The 24,162-nt window shown below is 44.2% G+C and overlaps 1 protein-coding gene across 1 annotated transcript in view; it reads right to left on the reverse strand.

The window, feature by feature from the left end:
• The window catches only part of COG7 (component of oligomeric golgi complex 7), a 96,996-nt gene extending 74,673 nt beyond the window's left edge, over positions 1 to 22,323 (reverse strand). Inside the window, exons 1-5 of the mRNA XM_089682794.1 lie at positions 22,193 to 22,323; positions 18,100 to 18,287; positions 17,852 to 18,000; positions 12,309 to 12,425; positions 7,745 to 7,913 (exon numbers count right to left, since the gene is read on the reverse strand). Coding sequence (XP_089538920.1) covers positions 7,745 to 7,913; positions 12,309 to 12,425; positions 17,852 to 18,000; positions 18,100 to 18,265 — 601 coding nt within the window. The 5' untranslated portion in view covers positions 18,266 to 18,287; positions 22,193 to 22,323. The remainder of the gene's footprint in view (positions 1 to 7,744; positions 7,914 to 12,308; positions 12,426 to 17,851; positions 18,001 to 18,099; positions 18,288 to 22,192) is intronic.
• Positions 22,324 to 24,162: the final 1,839 nt, after the last annotated feature.

Raw genomic sequence — 24,162 nt, forward strand, 5'->3', positions numbered from 1 at the left:
AGGGGAAAGGAGAGAGCACTTAACAGCATGCGTGCGTACATATGTGTGTTTGTGTGTATGTACATGTGTGTATCTGTACATGTGTCTGCGTGTATGTACATGTATGTGTGTGTGTGTACATGTGTCTGTGTGTGCGCATGTACATGTGTATGTACATGTGTCTGTGCGTGTGTGTTTCTGTGTCTGTACATGAATACGTGTCTGTACGTGCCTGTGTGTGTATACGTGTGTCTGTATGTGTGTGTGGGTGGGTACATGTGTCTCTGTGCGTGTGTGTATATGTTTCTGTGTGTGTGTATATACATGTCTGTGTGTGTGTACAGGTGTCTCTGTTTGTGTGTGTTTGTGAGTGGCGAGTAACTCTTAAGACCTGGCTAGTAGCTCAGGACTTGATATTTTAAACCCTGCTTTAAAGGATACGTTCACCTTTTATTACTTATTACTGGTTACACTTGAGCTCAGGGTGTAACATGTATTATGTTACTGATGCAGCTGCCCCTGCGCTCCCCCACCGAGTCCCTGCTGTGACAGCAGGCTGGGGATCCTCTCCCCACACCGGCTGTCACAATTTTAAAAATCTGTGGTCGTGCAGGGCTCCATCCTCCCAGCTGCATGATTCTTTCACAAAATTTTGTGAATGGGAGAACTACAAGTACCGACAGCCAGGGCGCTGTTGAGCGCTCACGGTAATTCACTGACGTTTACTGTTAGTGTGTAACTGCCTACCCATATGAGGTACAAGCAGAGAGCTTACACTGACAGTCTGCAAGAGCCCTGCACTGCACCTGCGATATGCCGATCACGAATGCAATGCTTTACAGGCTCCCAATTAAAAAAAATTATAAATGCTAAATTTTTTTACCTGCAAAAAGGTAACCTTATCCTTTAACATTTAAGTTATATTGCCACCTGCAGGAGTAGACAATGGCAAACAATAAAACCTATACACCAACCCAGGTTAATCCCTCAAGCATGCCAAGGGTCCCTAACTGGACTCCAAAAAAAGGAATTTTATGACGACCAAAAGAATCCTATCTTCTTCTCACACATTAAGGGATGCAGGAAGTCTTTACCTTTGGATTGTCCAAAAGCAGTCCAACTGATGGGAAAGAAAACAATCACTAACGAGAAAAAAAACAAATCTGGAGATTGCCTGCAGTTCAAAGAGCTGCTTAAAAGGGGCTTATATTGGAAGCTGGCATCAGATGAGGCCAAAATGTCCACCTGGTAGAACAAAGAAAGGGTGTGAACAGACCACGTGGCAGCCTTGCAAATCTGGGAAAAATTTGGCAAACATTCCAAGAAGCACTTGCGGATCTAGTAGATTGCTCCTTGGAATTCTACCTAGAAATGGTTGAATGAAAAGCCAATGAACCCTTACAATGTCCATCCGGGATGAAAGAAAAGGAATTAGTCTTCCTGAAAGAAGCAGTGGCTGAGAGGTAACAGCGGGAATTACATCAAGATAATGGAGGGAAAATTCTTATTGGCCTTCAACAACAGCCTATGCAAAACAAGAAATGGATCCTTGCAGTGTAAGGCCGCCATTTCAGACATTCAACTTGCAGAGGTGATGGCTAAAAGGAATGTCACTTTGTGGTTGATAGTAGAGAGAGGAATGTCTCTAACAGGTTCAAAAGGCAGTTTCTGAAATACAGAGAAAAACAAATTCAGACCCTACTGACTCACAGGGGAACAGATGAGTGGGGATGGGGGAGGCCCCCTGTACAAAGGTCTAATCAAAAGGTAAAACAGAACAGAATAGACAAATGGCTGACCTTTGATGGTGCTGACAGCCAAATGCTGGTCCAGATGCAGATGCTAGAAAGAGAAGATTTTCCCACACAGAAACTCCTGGGGTGGAAGGATGCTCAAAAAGGCTGGATGGAAGGAACGCTCTAGCCTAAACTATGTCCAGGGCTAATCTCTTCCAGCAAAAATATCTGAAGGTTCAGGATCAATCTGAACCTTTGTAATGTCTGCACAGTCAAGTCATGCTGTTTGACACAGCCCATGCCTACTGTCCTCTGGACAAGAGGTTGTCTAAATATCCCACAACTGGAATGCCAGAAGAGCACAGCAGGGCCAGTACTGGGACCAGTAATTTGGTGGACACCGGAGGTGCAAATAAGGGACAAAACACCTCACAGAAAAGCGTAGTGATCACTGATGCAGAAAGATGGGAACATGCAAATATCTTTGAATGCCCACAAAAGCCAGAAAGTCTCCCTGATGAAGATTTGGTAGAATCCATGTGCAAGGTTTTGGACTTGAAAACAGAGCACTGACATACAGAATGAGGTGCATTCCCCCTTTGGGCTTAGTAAAAGTTAACAAATTGTAAAAAAAAGCCCCTGGAGCTTGTTCTACCATAGGAACTAGAGCAATAATACCTGAATTCAGAATAGGGGAGGTTTAGGGATAGAAGCTCCAATTTGTAGTCCTGGGATATCACCTCCTGCATCCAATTGTCTGAGATGCACGCTGTCCAAGTGTCTACAAAGGATAGCCAACAACATTCAACAACAAACATAAACATTCCCCAGTATGGAAAGTGGATGTGCACCTTCGTGCAGTGGAAGGTTTGTCTAGATTATGGCAGACTTGGGAGTACCAGGACTTGCGGGAGGTCGGAGAGTCAAGCTTGGGGGGTCATGATGAAAAGGTCAAGAAAAAATGAAAATGAGATGTTTCTTAATAGTTAAGGGAGAGGGAGAGAACCTAACAAGCAGGGCTCTCTCTTTCCTCTTGTACCAAATTGTATTGTAACTGTAATGTCTGCCTTCATTTTGTAAAGCAAACTGTTGGCACTATATAAATCCTGTATAATATCAATAAAAATAATAATAATAATAGGTTTCTTAGGCTTCTTTCGCTGAGGAAGATGGGTGCTCTTGCCACCATTAGCATTCTTGATGATGTTATCGAGATTAGGCAAGCCTTGTATTTTCATTAGTGAATGCAAAGCTTCATCTGATTGGCCAAGGTAGGAAGGTAGATGACGTTTCAGGATGTTAACCATTAGCCGCCCGGCCAATGGCCGTTTGGCGGCTTCAAAAGCGCATCGGCATTCCGGGTGCACGCCATTTGGCGTGCACCCGCACATGCGCAGTTTGCGGTAATGCAGAGCCTCGCAGCGGCGCGATCTGTCACCCGCCGTGTACCTCGGCACGGCCGATGACAGATCTGAGTACCGGCCCCCGTTGCTGGTACCATGTGACCTGCTGTGACCAATCACAGCAGGTCACATGACAGTTGTATACAATAGATGGCTTCATTCATGCCATCCATTGTATACTAGTGCCTAGCTGTGAATGGTCACAGCTAATCACATGCACATGTCATGTGATTAGCTGTGAGCAAATCACAGCTAAGCACAAAAAAAAAAAAAAACCTGAATGAATCGAATGAATGCTTGCTTATAGCAAAGTAATTCTTTGCTATAAGCAAATTGTGTAAAAAAAAAAAAAAAAAATACTGATCACTTCCCCAAAGTAGTACAATGTTACTATGGTAACATTGTACTACTTTGGTCATAGTAAATTATGAAAAAAAATCTTTAAAAAAAATAAAAAAAAGTAATAAAAAATTAAAAATAATAATAAAAAAAAAAATATATATATATATTTTTTTTTTTTCCCATACTGTCACCAGTCAGTGTCCCTGATCACCGCCATGCCACTTATATGATGACGCTGTACTGCACTGGTGACAGTATGTAAAAAAAAAAAATTGTGAAAATAATTTTTTTAATTTTTTAATTTTCCGAAAAATTATGACAAAAAAAATACAACTTCAAAAAACTCACCATTCCTCTTATGAAGTACGTCGGACTGTCTACTCTGCAAAAAGGGGTCATTTGGGGGATATCTGTACTGTTCTGACATTCTTGGACCTCAAGAAATTAGATTGGCAGTCAGTACTTCAGGATTGATCAATTTTCAGATATATCCCATAGTTTGTAAACGTTATAACTTTCCTACAGACTAAATAATACATCCTAATTTGGGTTTTTGTCACCAAAGACATGTAGCAGAATACATCTCGGCCTAAATTTATGAAGAACAATTATTTATTTGTAAACTTTTATAACAGAAACAAAGAAAAACGTGCTTTTTTCATAATTTTTGGTCTTTTTTTGTTAATTTAGCAAAAAATAAAAACCCCAGCGGTGATTAAATACCACCAAAAGAAAGCTCTAGTTGTGTGAAGAAAATTATAAAATTTTAGTTTGGGTACAATGTTGTATGACCGCGCAATTGTCATTCAAAGTGTGAGAGCGCTGAAACGTGAAAAATGGCCTGGGCAGGAAGGTGTAAAATTGCCCGGTATTGAAACGGTTAAACATGAAATTCTACTTTAGGCTCTTTTCTCACTCTTCAATGCATCTACATTCTTTTTAATAAGCTTCAACTGAGCAGTTTGAATTTTGGTACAAAGCTCCCCCTGCTGGAAAGAAATGAAAGCATCACTCTAGATTTCTTAGTTTTTTATATTCCAATGGTTTTTATTAATTTTTAAACTTTATAAAACAGAGGCAATAAAACTCGCCCACACAGGGGCTATCAATTGCACAGGATTTCTTAGTTTTTTGACTGCTAAACCATACCTACCACAAAAGCCAAAAACGTATTTCTGGGCATTTGTTTTTTTTTGTTTTTTTTTTTAAAGAGGAAATGATTGGGCAGTTAGTAAATTTTCATTTGTAGTGGTTGTAGAATTTATGTAATATGTGCATGTAATAGGCTAATATGACTGTGCTCATAAACACTATATTGCCAAAGGTATTGGGAAACCCCTTCAAATCACTGAATTCAGGTGTTCCAATCACCTCCATGGCCATAGGTGTATAAAGTCAAGCACCTAGGCATGCAGACTGCTTCTACAAACAAGTTTGGTGGAGGGGGGATTATGCTGTGGGGTTGTTTTTCAGGGGTTGGGCTTGGCCCCTTAGTTCCAGTGAAGGGAACTCTTAAGGCGTCAGCATACCAAGACATTTTGGAATGTGCACCAGTGCACAAAGCAATGGATGCGTGAGTTTGGGGTGGAGGAACTTGACTGGCCTGAAGTCCTGACTTCAGAACGACAGAAAACCTTTGGAAAGAATAAGAGCGGAGACTGCAACATCAGTGTCTGACCTCACAAATGTGCTTCTGGAAGAATGGTCCAACATTCCCATAGACACCCTCCTAAACCTTGTGGACAGTCTTCCCAGAAGAGTTGAAGCTGTTATAGCTGCAAAGAGTGGGCCAACTAAATATTGAACCCTACGGACTAAGACTGCGATGCCATTAAAGTTCATGTGCGTGTAAAGGCAGAAGTCCCAATACTTTTGGCAATATAGTGTACATAAAGGATACAAAATTATATGCAGTGTGATAAATAGGTCCGGGTGACTTGAGGATTAACCTGGGAAGGGGTATACTTGGCTTTAAAAGAAGACAGAAGTTCAACAGGTACCTGGATTTATGATTGTTAAAGTCCAGCTTGGGACATGACAGTCTCTCCTCTCGCTCATTAACATTTAATTTGATCTTTTAAAGTTTTTTTTTTTTATATGAGGAGATGGTTGATCATAAAATCCTGGCAGGAGGATCTGAAAAGGATGTGAGGGTTTACCCTAAAGTGGTTGTAAACTCTTACATATATCCAGTGAAGAGACTGGCTTCAGGTGATACACAGCAATGAAACAAATCCTCCGACATAAGTTGTACATGTTTATGTGCACATTTATTTTCTCTACATCCATTCAAAGTGCTGAATTTATAAAGCTTGTCTGATAATTCAGAAAATGGAGGGCAGAGATGATGAGAGCTAATTGGATGGAAGAGACACACCCCCTCTACACAGCTCACAGGAATAGAGTGGAGGCTGTCAATTTGCTGGAGGTCCCTCCCCGTCACGATTTTTCTCTTGGTGTCAGGAAAACTTGCCAGAATTGATTCATGCTGATAGCAGAGGAACAGGGCAGCAGACTGACATTACACTTAGTGCTCCTAATTGAGACAAGCACACACTATTAAAGTACAGTTGTGCTCAAAAGTTTAAATACCCTGGCCGAAATTGTGAAATTTTGGCATGGATATTGAAAATATGACTCATCATGCCAAAAAATGCTCTTATTGAAGGATGATGATCATATGAAGCCATTTATTATCAAATAGTTGTTTGGCTCCTTTTTAAATCATAATAACAGAAATCACCCAAATGGCCCGGATCAAAAGTTTACATCCCCTGGAATGTTTGGCCTTGGTACAGACACACAAGGTGACAGACACGGGTTAAAATGCCAATTAGAGGTTAATGTCCCACATCTGTTGCATTTTAAATTGCAATTAGTGTCAGTGTATAAATAGTCAATGAGTTTGTTAGCTCTTACGTGGAAGCACTGACTAGGCTAGATATTGAGCCATGGGGATCAGAAAAAAACAGTCAAAAGTCCTGCGTAACAAGGTAATGGAACTTTATAAAGATGGAAAAGGACATAAAAAGATGTCCAAAGCCTTGAATATGCCAATCAGTAGTGTTAAATAACTTAAGAAGTGGAAAGTTCAGGGATCTCGATACCAAGCCACGTTCAGGTAGACCAAGAAAGATTGCAGACATAACGGACAGAAGAATTGTCCGGGACTCAAAGAAAAACCCACAGGCAACCTCAAAAGAAATACAGGCTGCTCTGGTGTGGTTGTTTTTAAGGAGTACAATACAGTCATACTTGAACAAAAATTAGCTGTTTGGTCGAGGTGCCAGAAAGAAGCTTTTACTGCACCAATGCCACAAAAAAGCCCAGTTACAATATGCCCAACAACACCTTGACATGCCTAACCAGGCCTTTTTGTGTCATTGATGCAGTAAAGGCTTCTTTCTGGCACCTCGACCATGCAGCTCATTTTTGTTTAAGTGTCATCATATTGTGCTCCTTCAAAAGTGTGAGTGCGTTTTTAAAGAATAAACTATAGGCAATACTTTTTTTTTTTCCCCTGTTTTGGATAGAGCAAGGAACGGCTATAACCCCTGTGAGATTGCGGAATTAGTGTCCCCATTTGAAGATTTCCCATCTAATACCTTTCTGGAGACAACCCAAAATGTGTGATTTTTTTTTTTTTTTCACGTTCAATGAAAATGGTAAACAGAAGAAATAATGAGGGTGAATCTCCCTAATAGGGGAACAGACAGCAATAAAAAAAACTGACAGAGGTTCTAATCTCTCCCCACTCTGTCCAAACTAAAGCAAGTTTTGCTTTTAGTTATACTTTAATGTACATCAAGTTCTGTAAAGGCTGAGTACAGAGCTGGCCTGATTGCCGATTTCCCTAGTTTGTTCTGGTGTTGAATATGCCCTGTTGTAAGAAGACTCAGCTGTTCTACAATGCAAAAGAAAAAAGGGGGTGCAAAACCCCCTTAAAGGTCCTTTTGTATGGGCTGGTATGTTCAGATCTCCACCTGTACGGCTCTCTGGCTTCAATACTTGACCGGGAACTATGCAAATCAAGAGTTATGCATTCAAATTAACATTTTCATCTGCATAATTTCATGGACTCAAAGTACTGAAGCCAGAGACAATCAGGCAACTAGTCTCTCAGTAACAGTCCAGGAAACGTTGAGGTTCAGCCAACCAAAGCTTTTGACAGGCTTGCCCTTAAACACTGAATAATATATAGCAGGCTTGAACATTCTTTTTATTTCTTGATAAAAAAGATTGGTCAAGAAACCCTGATTCTGTTACTGCAGCTGCATTTCTTACCCACAGACTGGCTGTTGAAAGCTGCCACTATCTGAGGACTGCACATGGCTTCCAGACGATTTTTCAATGCCTCCAGGTATACACATTTCTCTGAATAATCTGGGGTATCCACCAGCATTGCCAGGCTCACCTGCATACTAGTCAGCTTTTCAGAGATAACTGTAATGTTCTGTAAGAGACAAGCATTGTATTGAGCAACTGCATCCAAGTCTTAAAAGTTAAAGCAAAACTATGATCAAATATTATAATAAAAAACCCTTAGTTCAGTTTTGAAGTCATTTAAACATTTTAGATATGACAATGTCTAAAATCCATCTTTATATCATCTTTTCTCTATAAACCAGGCTGGACGTTGGACTGTCTGCTCTGAGAGTCAATCACTAAGACATTTTACTTTGTTGTCAATCTAAAATGTATTAGTAGGTGGTCCCAGGAAAAAGTGTTGCCACCCACCTTACTATGAAGTCATTAGGGGAAAACTTCAATTCATCTATAAAAATGATGCAACCCATGTTATAAGTTAATATCAGTTACAAAATTACATTTCCACTTCAAATTGCAGCCACTACCGTTATAGAACATTTCTAATCTCAGCTTCCATAACCCTGGAAACCTAGAGGGGTTGTACACTGAGTGAATGTTTTGAGAAATTTAATTTCTGCTTTCTGCATCCTTTCTGGACTGAAGAAATGTCACCAGCACACCAAAGATTCCTCAGATTGGGTCCAAAGCTTTATTTTGTGGTCACATGATGAACACAGAAGCAACCTTTCAGAGCCACGAAGAGCCCCTTCATCCGGCTAGTGACTAACAAAGTGCCTGTCGAAAGGGCCCTGTGTGGCTCTGAAATGTTGCCTTTGTGTTCATCATGTGACCACAAAATAAAGCTTTGGACCCAAATTGAGGAATCCTTGGTGTGCTGGTGAGATTTCTTCACTTGAATTGTCTGAGGTTCCCAGCTTGTGGTCACTACAGCACCCAGCAATACTGAATAGCTATCTGCAGAAATGTGTGCATTGGGAATACTGAATTTGGACCTTTCTGGACTGAAGTCACCGATACGATTGCACACTTGACTATGCAAGACCTCAAACAGGACCCGGATGCCTGCCTATTCCATGCCACTGCAAGGAACCTGTCTAAATACAACGCCTGCCTTACTAACATAGCTAAAGCCTGTATTCCCCTTTTGTGGAAGCAGAGTTCCTGTCAGGAATGGACTCAGCACTGGTGGTGGGACTCACCTGTTGTGTGGGCTGCAGTACCAGGGCTGACCAGCGGGTGCTCTCAGCAGCCAGAAGCTCACTCCTGCAATCAGCCAACACCTGGGGCTGATTGCAGGAGGTGTATTTAAGGAATGGCCAGACCTGCAGTCAGTGCCTTGGTGTATGTTTCCTATGAGCCCCTGTACCTGGTATCCTGTGTTCCTGCCTATCTGCCTAGTTGCTGACCCTGCTTTGATCCTGACCTATGCTGACCATCTCCTGTTGAACCCCTGGCTTGCCTGACCATCCTTCTGCCTGATCCTCTGTACCGCGCTGCCCGTGAGTTACTGAACCCGGCTTGTGACCCTGACTATTCTCTGCCTGCTCCTCCGGTACCTCACTGCCCGCACGTTGCTGACCCGGTCTGCCTGACGCTACCCAGACGATCCATCCATCCCGCACCGATCCAGTCACTACTGTGCAAACCTGCCAGCCTCTTCACATCAGGCTTTCCCCCGGTACATACCCTCGGTGGACCCCCTACCACAGTTGGGTGCACTCAGGGGCCGCGACCTGGTCTCAGTCCTGCGCCAAGTCTATCCCCACCATCAGGGGCTCTGGTGAAAAGGCAGACTGGGGCTTAGGCTCCGCGCCCTGGGGAATCCTGTTCTGTGGGTCTCTCGAGATCCCGCCGGGCGGTGCCTGACAGTACCTTACGGCCCACCTGACCATTCCACCTCTCCAGCCCTGACTACGCCTGTGTTCCTGAAGCCTGCTACTTCCCTGTGTCAGTCCACACATTTCTGGTCACACCCGATCCCTAACAGTTCCCCTCCTACCATCCATATGTGGTATTCAATTTCCAATGATATACTTCAAGCTGCAGCTGTGGAATACACTACATGTTCCATGCTAAATACAGGTGGGACATGTAACAAAGGTGAACTTATCCTTTACCTTCCACTTTACATAACACGAAAATTTCAGGCTGATGAGGGGGGGCCTTGGAACTATTATAATTCCACAGATTCCTATCCAAAAGCAACGGCGTCCTTACTTTGGTAGGACATATACTAAAAGTGATGGCATATGTTTCTAACTCACCAACTCAAGTGGCATAAGAGAGCAATGAAACGTACATAAGTTCCTTTAAGTGGTTTGTTCATGTCCTGGTAGTATAGTTTACTCCTTTATCCTGAGACCTTCCAGGAGGCAGCATTATTTCTCAACCCCTTCTTCAGACTTCACCTTTGAATGGTAGGCTTCCTTTCCTCTCCTGTTCATCTCCCTCCAGTCCCCTTTACTACTTGTAAGCCCCACTTTAATTTGGGTGCACATAGTTCATACATACCCTTCCAGTTTCATTACTATGGTTACATTTCATTTAGAAAGCTATTGATCTTTCAGAGGAGTGGATCTTATATGTCCTTTGATATGTTACGGACGCTTTTCGATATTCAGCTTCGAGAAGATTATCGATATCAGCAAATAAGACATTTTTCAGTTCCCATTTTGGACAGACACCTTCGCCCCCAATCACTTATTTTGAACATATCAGTTGTGACTCTGCCAAGGGTAGGGGTCTTATTTTGGATTTATATCGCTCCTTTTCGAATGCCATCTTTGCCGCACCCCCTTATATAGACAGAAATGGGAGGCTGATTGTGGTATTACATTTTCAGAAGAGGACTGGGAATCCATGGTGGATAATATATGTAGGAAATCTAGGTCTCTTTCAGTTCGTGAGACAGACCTTAAAGTTTTAACCCGTTGGTATTATACCCACTCTAGACTACATAACCTGTTTCCAGGAACGTCGCACCTCTGTTTTAGTAGTTATGGCCTTGCTGGTACTCTGGTGCATATGTTTTGGGCTTGCCCTGGTCTTTTTTGATCTGGCGTAAAGGTGGCCTTGGCCGATACTCCAGTAAATTTGTCATTGAAAATTCCATTCCATTTTGGGGATTCCAACCAACATAATGAGGCTAATTCATACTGTGTCTCTACCCTATGGGCCATTGCTCTTCATTGGAAGTCACCAGCAGTGCCTTTGTCCTGTGTTTTGCGTAGAGTTGATATGCTTATGCTCATGGAACGTACTCAATATACATTGCTAGACAGGATGCAAATATTCAACAGGAAATGGGATGGTTGGAAGACATTTTGGCCTACCCATGCCACCATTTGCGGCCATGGCTATCAATCACCGGGTCCCGGCCGGTAATTACCCGCCGGCGCCTGGTGATTACCATCTCCGACGGGGGGGAAGACTGTTTTGTTTACTAACAGTCTTCCTCCCTGTTGGCTCGGGCTTTCTGCTCTGGATGGCTGTGCACAGCACAGCCATCCAGAGCAGTGTGCTTACAGTGAAGCACACACCCTCTGTCCCCTAGTAAAACACTCCCCACACATAGTTAGCTGTTTGATCGCCCCTCATATTAACCCCTTCCTACCCAGTGCCATTAGTACAGTGTCAGTGCTATTTTTTTAGCACTGATCACTGTATTGGTATCACTGGGGATGTCAGTGACACAAAGTCAGTTCCCCCCAGTGTCAGAATGTCTACTGCAGTCCCGCTAAAAGTCGCTGATCGCTGCCAATGCTAGTAGAAAAAAAAAATCCCAGCATCTATACCGCCACTGGGAAATGCTATAACTTTCAAGTAAACCAATAAATTTACACGTATTGGGATTTTTTTAGCAAAGACGTCGCAGATGAAATTTGAGGTTTTAATTTTTTGTTACTGGACATGTTTAATAGCAAATAGTCCAAAATATAGTGTTTTTCACAAAATTGTCGGTCTATATTTAGTTATAGCGCAAAAAATAAAAAACAGCACAGTCGATCAAATATCACTGAAAGAAAGCTCAATTAGTCATTAAAAAGGACGTAAATTACATTTGGGTGCAGTGTTGCATGACTGCGCAATTGTCAGTCAATGTAACGCAGCGCCGCAATGCAAAAAAAATGGCCTGGTCAGGAAGGGGGGGGGGGGGGTAAATCCTCAGGAGGGTAAGTGGTTAACATACTTGCATCATCTGTTTATCTTTGATGGATATGTGACAACTTGAATAAAGAACATAAAAAAAAAAAAAAAAAAAACTATTCTAAAATATTTTATAAATGATAGCCACTAATAAACGTGGTCTCATACTAAACCATCAGCAGCTTTGGGTTCCTAAAAGATGTGGACATCCCCATGTGATCTACCTTGCTCTAGAATCAACAGCTGGAAGAAGTTGGAGGTCAATTTTGTAAGAATTGTTTTGATCTGTTTCAATCCACATTAGCAGAAGTGAGATAATACAGTAGGAAAAAAAAACATTGATGTGCTCAAGCAGATATAACAGGGAACTCACCTGTGTTTTAAAGGTTTCCTCAATGTCTGCACTGAGCGTACTCCACTTGTCAGCTTCCTGCAGGGACTCTGCCGCCAACTGCATGCGTGATTTTACTTTATCCATCTCCACCAGAACCTGCAGAGAACAGTCACCAGATATAACATGTATTGTATGAATCCCAGATTGGATTTAAAAGTTATAGTCCTTATACACTGCATTGCTTTTTTTTTTTTTCCATTTTTCAGACTATAAACATATTCAACAGGTACAGAAAACCTGAAATACAGAAATATCTGTCAATCCTACAAGAAGCACAGTGTCCTGATCACTTCCTGTGACCTGAACTGAAATCAAAAACAATGATGTCTACCCTCTATAAACTACTAATACTCCCAAGCTCCAAGGATTAAGAGAAGAAGATGTGTTTCAGGCCTCATTCACACCATACGTGCAGAAAAACTGATGGGAAAAAAAAAAAAAAAAAAAAAAAAATCACACAGATTTCACTTGCCAAGACACGGGTTTACATCAGTTTTCATGTGGAATTCAGTGAGTTTTATACACATTGCAGATTCCTACAAAGAAAAAATCTGCACGTGATACTAGTTTTGTGGTGTGAACAGAGCACATAAAAAACAATTGTTTTCTTTGTGCCCTTGCAGAACGTGTGCAAAAAACCTCACGTCTCTGTATATGGTGTGATTGAGGCCTTAAAAGTGGAACTTCACCGAAAAAGGGGAACTTCCACTTGTTTGCTTCCTCCCCCCCGCCACAATTGTTTTGGGGGGGGGGGAAGCGGGTACCTGGTTGTGACAGGCACCCACTCCCAATTCCAGTCAAATTGCCGTGGCAATATTTGGCCCCTCCCCACCCCCCAAAGCTGTGTGTGACACATGACAGGCCCCAGAAGACTGCGGGGCCATTCACATGTGCGGTAGGAAACCGTCTGTGAAGCCGGAAGACCGGAAGGGGGACGGTGTCTTTCAAAGTGATATCTCAGCAAAATAAATCATGGAGACAATGATGAATGGGCAAGTTTCCTTTAAAGATTAAAATAGTATTTTTTGTTTGTGGTGCTCGGGTGCAGTGTAGTTCCGCTTTAATAGTTTCTATACAGGAAAAATGGAAAGGGACCCTTGCAAGCAAGAAAGCACATTGGCATGTGGCAGCTGTAACGATTATAAATACAGTGGGGATCGAAAGTTTGGGCACCCCAGCTAAAAATTTGTATTAATGTGCATAAAGAAGCCAAGGAAAGATGGAAAAATCTCCAAAAGGCATCAAATTACAGATTAGACATTATTATAATATGTCAACAAAAGTTAGATTTTATTTCCATCATTTACACTTTCAAAATAACAGAAAACAAAAAAATGGCGTCTGCAAAAGTTTGGGCACCCTGCAGAATTTATAGCATGCACTACCCCCTTTGCCAAGCTGAGACCTGCCAGTGTCATGGATTGTTCTCAATCATCGTCTGGGAAGACCAGGTGATGTCAATCTCAAAGGTTTTAAATGCCCGGACTCATCTGACTTTGCCCCAACAATCAGCACCATGGGTTCTTCTAAGCAGTTGTCTAGAAAACTGAAACAGAAAATAGTTGACGCTCACAAAGCTGGAGAAGGCTATAAGAAGATAGCAAAGCGTTTTCAGATGTCAATATCCTCTGTTCGGAATGTAATTAAGAAATGGCAGTCATCAGGAACAGTGGAAGTTAAAGCAAGATCTGGAAGACCAAGAAAAATATCAGACAGAACAGCTCGCAGGATTGTGAGAAAAACAAATTCAAAACCCACGTTTGACTGCACGATCCCTCCAGAAAGATCTGGCAGACACTGGAGTTGTGGTACACTATTCCACTATAAAGAGATACTTGTACAAATATGGTCTTCATGGAAGAGTCATCAGAAGAAAACCTCTTCTACGTCCTCACCACAAAAATCATTGTTTGAACTTTGCAAATGAACATATAGACAAGCCTGATGCAACCCCTAAGCATGGGGTTGGATCAATAATGCTTTGGGGTTGTGTTGCAGCCAGTGGCACAGGGAACATCTCACGAGTAGAAGGAAAAATGGATTCAATAAAATTTCAGCAAATTTTGGATGGTAACTTGATGCCATCTGTGAAAAAGCTGAATTAAGAGAGGATGGCTTCTACAAATGGATAATGATCCTAAACACACCTCGAAATCCACGGGGGATTACATCAAGAGGCGTAAACTGAAGGTTTTGCCATGGCCTTCGCAATCTCCTGACCTCAACATAATTGAAAATCTATGGATAGACCTTAAAAGAGCAGTGCGTGACAGACAGCCCAGAAATCTCAAAGAACTGGAAGACTTTTGTAAGGAAGAATGGGCAAAGATACCTCAAACAAGAATTGAAAGACTCTTGGCTGGCTACAAAAAGCATTTACAAGCTGTGATACTTGCCAAAGGGGGCAGTACAAGATATTAACTCTGCAGGGTGCCCAAACTTTTGCAGACGCCATTTTTTTGTTTTCTGTTATTTTGAAAGTGTAAATGATGGAAATAAAATCTAACTTTTGTTGACATATTATAAGAATGTCTAATCTGTAATTTGATGCCTTTTGGAGATTTTTCCATCTTTCCTTGGCTTCTTTATGCACATTAATACAAATTTTTAGTTGGGGTGCCCAAACTTTCGATCCCCACTGTACATTAATACAAACCAAACCATTATGCTACCTCATGGGACACATTTTATTCTCAAATATTATGTTGATTGCTTAATCATTGGCCCGATTTATATGGTACAATGACAATGTGGCAGTTTCTACATTGGCAAAACACAACGCCCATTTTGCAGGATGTAAGATCAAGTTTATTCAGTTAGCATTTATTGACACCAATAGGTAGGCGTGGTGCTTTGCTGCATCATTCGGATACCTCCTAATTTCTAGCTTTGCAGTACTGACAAATTGCTGCACAACTTTCAAGCCATTTTTGTAAATAGGTTATATTTTAGGGAGCTATGCATTGATGTTACATGGCAATATGCCTAAAAATTTAAAAAAACTAATATATTGTTTGTGTGACGCATGGATATATGTTTATCTTGATATGTTTTCTATGTTTTTGTACACAGGGGTCTGTGTCCGGCGACACTGGGAGCCTGGATGCTTTTAGAGACTGGATGCTGGAAGGAGAGTGATGCTCAACTTGTCTCTTCAGAATTCCCCATAGGTGTTCGATTGGGTTCAGATCAGGACACATACTTGGCCACTGAATCACTTTCACCCTGTTCTTCTTCAGAAATTCAGCAGTGGCCTTAGATGTTTGTTTTGGATCATTGTTGTGTTAGAAAAGTGCACGACGACCAGGAGCACAGCGTGATGGCAGCATCTTCTCTTTCAATATAGAGCAGTACATCTGGGAATGCACAATACCATCAAAGAAATGCAGCTCCCTGACACCAGCAGCTCTCATGCAGTCCCACAGAAGGACACTGCCACCACCATGTTTCACTGTAGCTACTGTGCATTTTTCTTTGCACTCCTCACCTTTGCGACATCATACAGTTTGAAAGCCATCAGTTCCAAAAACATCTATCTTGGTCTCATCACTCCAGAGTACAGAGTCCCAATAGTCTTCTTTTTCAGCATGGGCCCTGGCCAATTCTAGGCGGGATTATTTGTGCATGGGCTTTAGGAGAGGTTTCCTTTGTGGACGACACCATGCATGCCGTTCCTCTGCAGTGTATGCCGTATTGTGTCATGGGAAACACTCACCCCAGTTTGGCTTTCTAATTCTTTAGCGAACTGCAGTGAACTTGCATGACGATTTTTGTTCAACCCTTATCAGAAGTCGCTCTTATCGAAGTGTTAACTTCTGTGGACGGCCTGGATGTCTCTGTGAGATGGTTGCAGTTCCAACTTTGTTCAATTTTTGTATCAATTTTGCTATAGTATTCTGACAGATAAGTAAAGCTTTGCTGATCTTCTTGTAGCCTTCACCTTTCTTGTGTAAAGAATTTTTTTCTTTCTCAGGCCTTGTGACATTTCTCTTTCATGTGGTGGCATTGCTGACAGCATGAAATGGGATGGGGTTTAGTTAAGTAATGCCCTTTTATAATCAACTCTCTGCTGGACACATGTTTAATGAATAATTAGACTCACTTGTAGTTGAATTCTTGTTAATAAGGATTTTCTTGTCTAAAATGTAGCTTTGCTCCTAAGATTTTATCTGGGATGTTTTCATTTTTGCAAACATGGTCTTGAATGAATTTGTTAGGAAAAATACTTTATTGTATGTGCACATTAAATCAAGTTTGCAATCATTGGCCCTTGTTTGTGGGAGTATTTTGCAGTATAGTGTCCCATAGAAAATGTTGATTCTGAAAGGAAAGTAAAGGTTTTCTGACAAATCTGTTGGGGTGTAGTCATCTATGCTGAGCATTATATATATATATATATATATATATATGTTGTGTGTGTATGTATATAATATATAAAAATAAATAATTTCCTAGCAAAAAGATTTTTTTTTTATATGTTTGGGAGAAATCTTAGAAATGGCCCAGTAGGGAAGTGGTTATTTACATTGTATTATTGTAATTAATTATAATAGATATTATTGTGGCAGTCCTTTTACATACAAAGGAAGACTCATATTCAATTATAATTTTGCTATTCCAAGAATGAGCTACTTCCTGATCCCATGCAGTCCTCCTCTGGCATTTTCTGCAGACCTGATGGACTGCTTTTGTAATGTTGGATGTGCAGTGAGTACACGTAACATGTAAATCAGCATACATGCTCTAATATCATAGAAATGTTTAAGACATTAATATAACGTATTAAAATGTAGGATTACCGAATAAACCTTCTTTAGAATTTGTAACCTTCATAACTCCTGAAAAAACACATTTGTTCAGCGAAATGCACATAGAGTGTTTAGAACATTCCACTTTTCCAAGTTGTGAACAAGTGCCAACAAAATTCTTAGGATATTATTAGGAGGTTATATCCAAAATATGGGTGGTGTGTTGTACAACACCTTTTAAAACCAAAAAAGTTTTTATGGTGAATGGCTCATTTGGATTCTATTTACTGCTGATTGTAGGCCAGTTCTGAGCTCAGGCAGGTTTGGAAATGATTCTGAACCAGCCTGAGCTATCCCACCAGGAAGCTGTCAAAGCCAACAGCAAATCATAGATGGTGGAGGTATTCCTTGCCCCGCAGCTGCACATATACGGAATATCGTACATAGCGGGATAGCTCAGGTGGGTTTGGACTGTTGTCTGAACATGCTTGAGCTCAGCCCCATCAAAAGGCCTATTGGCCCCCTTAAAGTTCCTACCTCTTGTCTATTTTGGTATGCGCATAAAAGTTGATTGTAAATCAGCTGGGCTGAACAGCACCCGCATCCTATCAGATGCAGCCAATGTTTGGTAGTGGCTGCCTAAATACAATGGAGATTTTTTTTATCCACGCAAAACGGAATCAAGTGATTTTCTATTGTCTCTAGTGGGCTGAGTGGCTGAAATTTATGAAATCTATGTCCAGACATAATAAAGGACAGCCTGTCAACACTCACCTGCATGGACTGGGCTGTGTCCTGCTCAAACTTCTTAATGTCTTCTTTAACGAGAATCATTTGTTCCTTTAGGAAGGCGGCCTCCTGTCTCAGGGCCTCTATATCACGCAGTACTCTTGGCATGTTCTGTAGGGCTTGATGGCTACTTTCTATAGGAAAAAGTGGAACATCAGTCATTATCGCTTCCATAAAATAAACACAAACAAAAAGAACAAAAAAAAAAAAAAAAAACAACTTTGTTATAATACCTTCAACGGAGTTGTTCACCTCCTGGATGAAGAGCTGTAGTTTCATAACTAAGGTTGCCGCATGTGCATCCACCTTCCCAGGCGCATCTTTTTGTACAGACTTAAAGGCGGCATTCACCCAGTCCTTCACCTCAAAGTCATCTGCTAGAAATCTGGAGAAATCCATTGCACAGGACACACCTGGGGGGCTGTGAAAAAAACCACAAACAAGGGATAACAATTCATTTATAAAAGTAAACAGATAAGTGGAATTCAAGGCTAAAGCCAGGCATAGATGGATCAAATACTGGCTGGTTCAAGAGGGACCTTCCGCGATTCAATGCATCTATGGGCAGGCTGGTTGTACTGAAGATGATCCATCGATTGACTAGTACAAACAGTCTATTAGATCTCTTGCCTGTGATTATTGTCGATGGCTATAGTCGCCAGCAGTAGTCATTGTGTTTTGCTGACAGGGAAGGTTCTCCACCAGTAGAACACAACAGTGCTGGGGGAGGGATTCCCCCATCAATAGGGACTGTGTTGATGGGGGAATCTAGCTATTTTTTTCCTTGGAGAGAAAATTGCATCATCTATGGCTTGGTTAAAAAAGAATTCCGGCTGTGACGTCATCCGCCTGCATCTCCACACCAGGATGTCGGCGTGGAGTGGAGCAAGGTAGGCTTCCCGCACACAGGGTAGCGGGCTCTCCCGATAAGCCAGTGGAGTGGGCCCCCACCCCTAGAGAGCCCCGCTGGACCAACGGGAAGGTGCAGTCACCCCCGACCCCTGGAGGAAGGGTGGGCTTTGCAGGAACACTGGAGAAGCCACCCCGCAAGGCCCATGCCTTGCTTAAACCTAGGGGGGTAGCCCCATCCAGGCGGCCTCTGTACCCCGCCAGAAGACCATTAAAATAAAAAACAAAAACAAAAAAAACAAAAAAAAAAACAAAAACACAGGAGCAGTCCTTCCTGGTCCGGAGGAAACACTAGTATTGAGGGTCCCCGAGAGAGAGAGGCTACTTGCAGGAAAAAGAAAAAAAGAAAAAAAAAAAAAAAAAAAAAAAGGTGGAAAGGGTGTTTCCTATTTTATGCAGAATCTGCCTTCAAGAACCTGCATTCCGTGCGGAAAATATGCATATAGCCATGTGAGTGAGACCAACACGTGGTATATTTTCTCACTTTCAGAAAACTATACATCGTTTTGGCCACTAGATCATATTACAGAAATTGTAGCCTGTACTAAAGTATATGACATTAGTTCAATGAATGCTTTATAAATAGACCCCTCAGAGTCCGGCCTTTTCTTCCATGTCAATCCATCGGGGCAAGCCACAACTTCAAACTGTCAGGAGCTGCAACAAAGAGGACTACACCGCCTTATCCTGAAAATGAGTAAACAGCCTCCTCTCTATCCCCGGCCCCTGCTTCTGAACAGATGAGGCACGGGGACCTTTAATTACTGGGAGCTGTGGCTGTATTTAAAGCCCCTTCTCTGTGTTTGATGGTGGTGGTGGGGGGACGCTGTCAGGAAGGCTGTATGAGGGCCCCATGATTTCTAAAGGTGGCCCTGTTTAAAGCAGCCAAGGAGCAGAAAAGTGACAGCATAGGCTGTCAGAAAGGTAAGTATACATGATCTGCAGTTACCAGTGGTGACAGGGTCACAATTTTTTTATTTTTTACTTTTAAACCAGGGGATGACAATGTCTCATCATGGAGACCTAAGAGGTCTAAACACACCCCCAATGTCTCCACTTTATGTTCTGTCCTCATTCTTCTCTGCTAACTGGGACACCAATGATAGAGAACATAGAAGCGGTCGTGACTGAGCACCTCCTGATTCAATTACAGGTAGTAAGAGATTTGTGGACAGAAAAGTCCTCTTCATTGGTCTCAAACACTCTCCATCCTGAAATACAAAGCTGGGAAAGAGACTGGTTAGACGAGAGGACGTTCCTCTCATTGCCGGTAATGAAAGAAAATCTGCCAGCACCAACAGTGATACCGGGGTGGATTTATATTGTAATGAATGTGATCAGGGGCTTTTCAGCTACTGGCCACATCCATTCAGTCCACCAGTACTCCTCGCGCCCCCCCCGGTCGTCCCCACACTCCGCGAGCCGCCTCCGGTCGTCCCCACACTCCGCGAGCCGCCTCCGGTCGTCCCCACACTCCGCGAGCCGCCTCCGGTCGTCCCCACACTCCGCACGACACCTCCGGTCGTCCCCACACTCCGCACGACACCTCCGGTCGTCCCCACACTCCGCACGACACCTCCGGTCGCCCCCACACTCCGCACGACACCTCTGACACCTCCGGTCGTCCCCACACTCTCTCTGATTTGGTAGCATGCTCGCAGAGGAACCGCCTGAGTGGGTTGGTATTTTTCAGTCCTGGTTTGGGCCTTTTCTTCAGAGCTGGGAGAATGGTGGGCCAGTGAAAAGCCTGAGGGTCCAACATGGTAAGCTCCTGACTTATATTGCCCCATGCCTGAAAATGCTTCGGCAATGGTGAGTGACGGTGGAGGAAATTAAGTCTCTTCCTGGGAAGGCCCTGGAGAGGAGGGTTGTTGAATCTGTCTTTAGCGAGCCATTGGCCTTGAGGGATTGCCCAGGCCCAGTTATGAGGGAGGGTCTGTATTTGATGAATCTGGAGAGAATCCCATTAAAGTTTCGGGATTTGGCCTGGCGATCGTTCCATGGCAGACTCTATGTGAAGGGCAACCTGAAGCATCGCTCTGTGGAGAACCGTGGTTGTCCAATAGTGGAGTGTGGTGGGGTGGAATAGACGATGGACCATTTCTTGCTTCAGTGCCCCTTCAATATAGAAGTCTTTAAGCGGGTGGGTGTGGCTCTGGGTGTCCCTTTCCTGCTTGAGTTACGCGGAGTGGTCTTACGGGGCCTTTCAAACTCATCGGGACTTTGATTTTAAGACACTTTTACACTACTACACATGGAATGCACAGTGTCAGGTTTCCATTTGCAAAAACAGTCCTTCCTGTCAAGGTGGCGGTGCATAACATTCTGGGTGAGGTTAGGAAGATTGAGAAGGACAGGTGGTGGCTGGGAGCCTGGACAAAGGAGTGGAGGAATGTCAGGTCCCCGCAACTGCTGTCTGTCAGTCTCTGGGTGCGTGGCTTCTCTTTCTGTACTTTCACGTCCCCTAGATTTTTGTAAGATCAGATTTTTGGAAAAAGGCTGCATGTATGGGATAAATGTTTAATCATTTCTTAGCCTGAGGGGGTGTTGAGGTGAAGGTCGGGTTGTGTTTTTGCATAATTTAATACATTTTGGATAATAAAATTATGTTTCTTTGTATAGAGTTCTATTTATGTTATTTTCAGAAAAAAAGACGTTTCCTTTTCTGTTATTTTCTGATGTAAGCTTGTTTGGTTTTATTTATATATATATATATATATATATATATATATTCATTTTTATTTTTTGTATATATGCTTTTATTATTAAGCTGTATGTTTGCAAGAGTTTAAGTAAATAAAAATTTATGCTCTGCGTGACGCCCCCGGCCCTCCCCACAAGCTGCACAACGCCCCCGGTCCTCCCCACGCTCAGCACGACGCCCCGGTCCTCCCCACGATCAGCACGACGCCGCCGGTCCTCCCCACGCTCAGCACGACGACGCCGGTCCTCCCCACGCTCAGCACGACGACGCCGGTCCTCCCCACGCTCAGCACGACGACGCCGGTCCTCCCCACGCTCAGCACGACGACGCCGGTTCTCCCCACGCTCAGCACGACGACGCCGGTCCTCCTTACGCTCTGTACGACGCCTCCGGTCCTGCCCACGCTCTGTACGACACCCCCGGTCCTGCCCACGCTCTGTACGACACCCCCGGTCCTGCCCACGCTCTGTATGACACCCCTGGTCCTCCCCACGCTCTGTATGACACCCCAGGTCCTCCCTACACTCAGCACGACACCTCTGGTCGTCCCCACACTCAGCACGACACCCCCGGTCCTCCCCACACTCTGTATGACACCTCTGGTCCTCCGCACACTCTGTATGACGCCTCTGTGCCCCCTCAGTAGATAACATTAGCTCGGAGTGTGCTCCTATACAAAGCCAGTGTCAGGGCCATGCTGCGGATCTACATACCAGGGGCGCCCGGCTCCTCATCCACTTCTCCGGTTCCAGCTGATTTCTGCCACCGCTACATTTCCGGGATGTACAGGGGAGACATGTGACACGGCGCCCGACGTCACTTCCCTTCCTTGGCCAATGAGAAGTAATAGGAAGTAGTGGGCAGCCGTCACACGGTATCGGGGGATCCACTGTATGTGTGCGGCCGGGGAAGACACGTGATACCAGACATAACATAGAGCCCAGTACTGGGGGGACAAGGGGTCTGGGAAGGGGTGCCTAAAGGGAGGGGACAGAAGGTGAGAGGTAGATGCCCTAGAAGTCAGGGTCCCGCAAGTGAAGGGCTCCTGAAGGTGAGGAGTACGGGAAGAAGTCCCGGAGTTCAGGGTCCTGAAGTAAAGGGTGCAAGCAGGGGTCTCGGAGAGTAGGGTCCTGAAGGTGCCCAGAGGTACGGGGAGGGGCCAGAAGGTGAAGGGTAGGGAGAGAAGTCCCAGAGGTTAGGGTCCCGGAGGAGATGGGTGCAGGGAGGGGTCTCGAAGGTGAGGGGCCTGAATGGGAGGGGTCCCAAAGGTAAGGGGCCTGAAGATGAGGGGTCCAGGGAGGGGCCAGTCTGTTGAGGGGTCCTAGAGGTGAGGGGCCTGAAGATGGGTCCAGGGAGGGGACAGAAGGTGAAGGGTAGGGAGAGAAGTCCCAGAGGTTAGGGTCCCGGAGGAGATGGGTGCAGGGAGGGTCTCGAAGCTGAGGGGCCTGAACGGGAGGGGTCCCAAAGGTAAGGGGCCTGAAGATGAGGGGTCCAGGGAGGGGCCAGTCTGTTGAGGGGTCCCAGAGGTGAGGGGCCTGAAGATGAGGGGTCCAGGGAGGGGACAGAAGGTGAAGGGTAGGGAGAGAAGTCCCAGAGGTTAGGGTCCCGGAGGAGATGGGTGCAGGGAGGGTCTCGAAGCTGAGGGGCCTGAACGGGAGGGGTCCCAAAGGTAAGGGGCCTGAAGATGAGGGGTCAGTCTGGTGAGGGGTCCCAGAGGTGAGGGGTACAGAAAAAAGTCCCGGAGTTCAGGGTGCAAGTAGGGGTCTCGGAGATTAGGGTCCTGAAGGTGCCCAAAGATGAGGGGTCCTAGAGGTATGGGGATGGGCCAGAAGGTGAAGGGTAGGGAGAGAAGTCCCAGATGTTAGGGTCCCGGAGGAGATGGGTACAGGGAGGGGTATCGAAGGTGAGGGGCCTGAACGGGAGGGGTCCCAAAGGTAAGGGGCCTGAAGATGAGGGGACAGAAGGTGAAGGGTAGGGAGAGAAGTCCCAAAGGTAAGGGGCCTGAAGATGAGGGGTCCAGGGAGGGGACAGAAGGTGAAGGGTAGGGAGAGAAGTCCCAAAGGTTAGGGTCCCAGAGGAGATGGGTGCAGGGAGGGGTCTCGAAGGTGAGGGGTATGGGGAGGGGCCTGAATGGGAGGGGTCCCAAAGATAAGGGTCCTGAAGATGAGGGGTCCGGGGAGGGGACAGAAGGTGAGTGGTAGAAGTCTCGGAGGTCAGGGCTCCGGAAGCGAGGGGTACAAGGAGGGGTCCCGGAGGTGACCAAAGGTGAGGGGTCCCAGAGGTGAGGGATATGGGGATTGGCCTGAAGGTGAGGAGTAGGGAGAGAAGTCCCAAAGGTGATGGGTACAGAGAGGGGTCCCAGAGGTGAGGGGTACAGGAAGTGGCCAGAAGGTGAGGGGTAGGGAGAGAAGTCCCAGAGGTGATGGGTACAGGGAGGGGTCCCAGAGGTCAGGGTCCCGGAGGTGCCCAAAGGTGAGGGGTCCCAGAGGTGAGGACCAGACTTTAAAGAGGAAGACTTGTATGATGAGATCTTAGATCTGAAGAACGTACAGTATGTAGGATTGATATGTCAGTTCATCCACCTTATCTGTCCTGTCTGGTGCAGTTAAAAAATAAAAAGGGAAAGATTCAAACTTTTGCAGCATCTTTATGTTTTCTATGTTTATACTGCCTTGTTAGTCCC

Source organism: Staurois parvus, unplaced genomic scaffold (genome assembly GCF_062004578.1).
Source record: "Staurois parvus isolate SC_StPar_1 unplaced genomic scaffold, SC_StPar_1.0 ptg000018l, whole genome shotgun sequence".
Lineage (NCBI taxonomy): Eukaryota > Metazoa > Chordata > Amphibia > Anura > Ranidae > Staurois > Staurois parvus.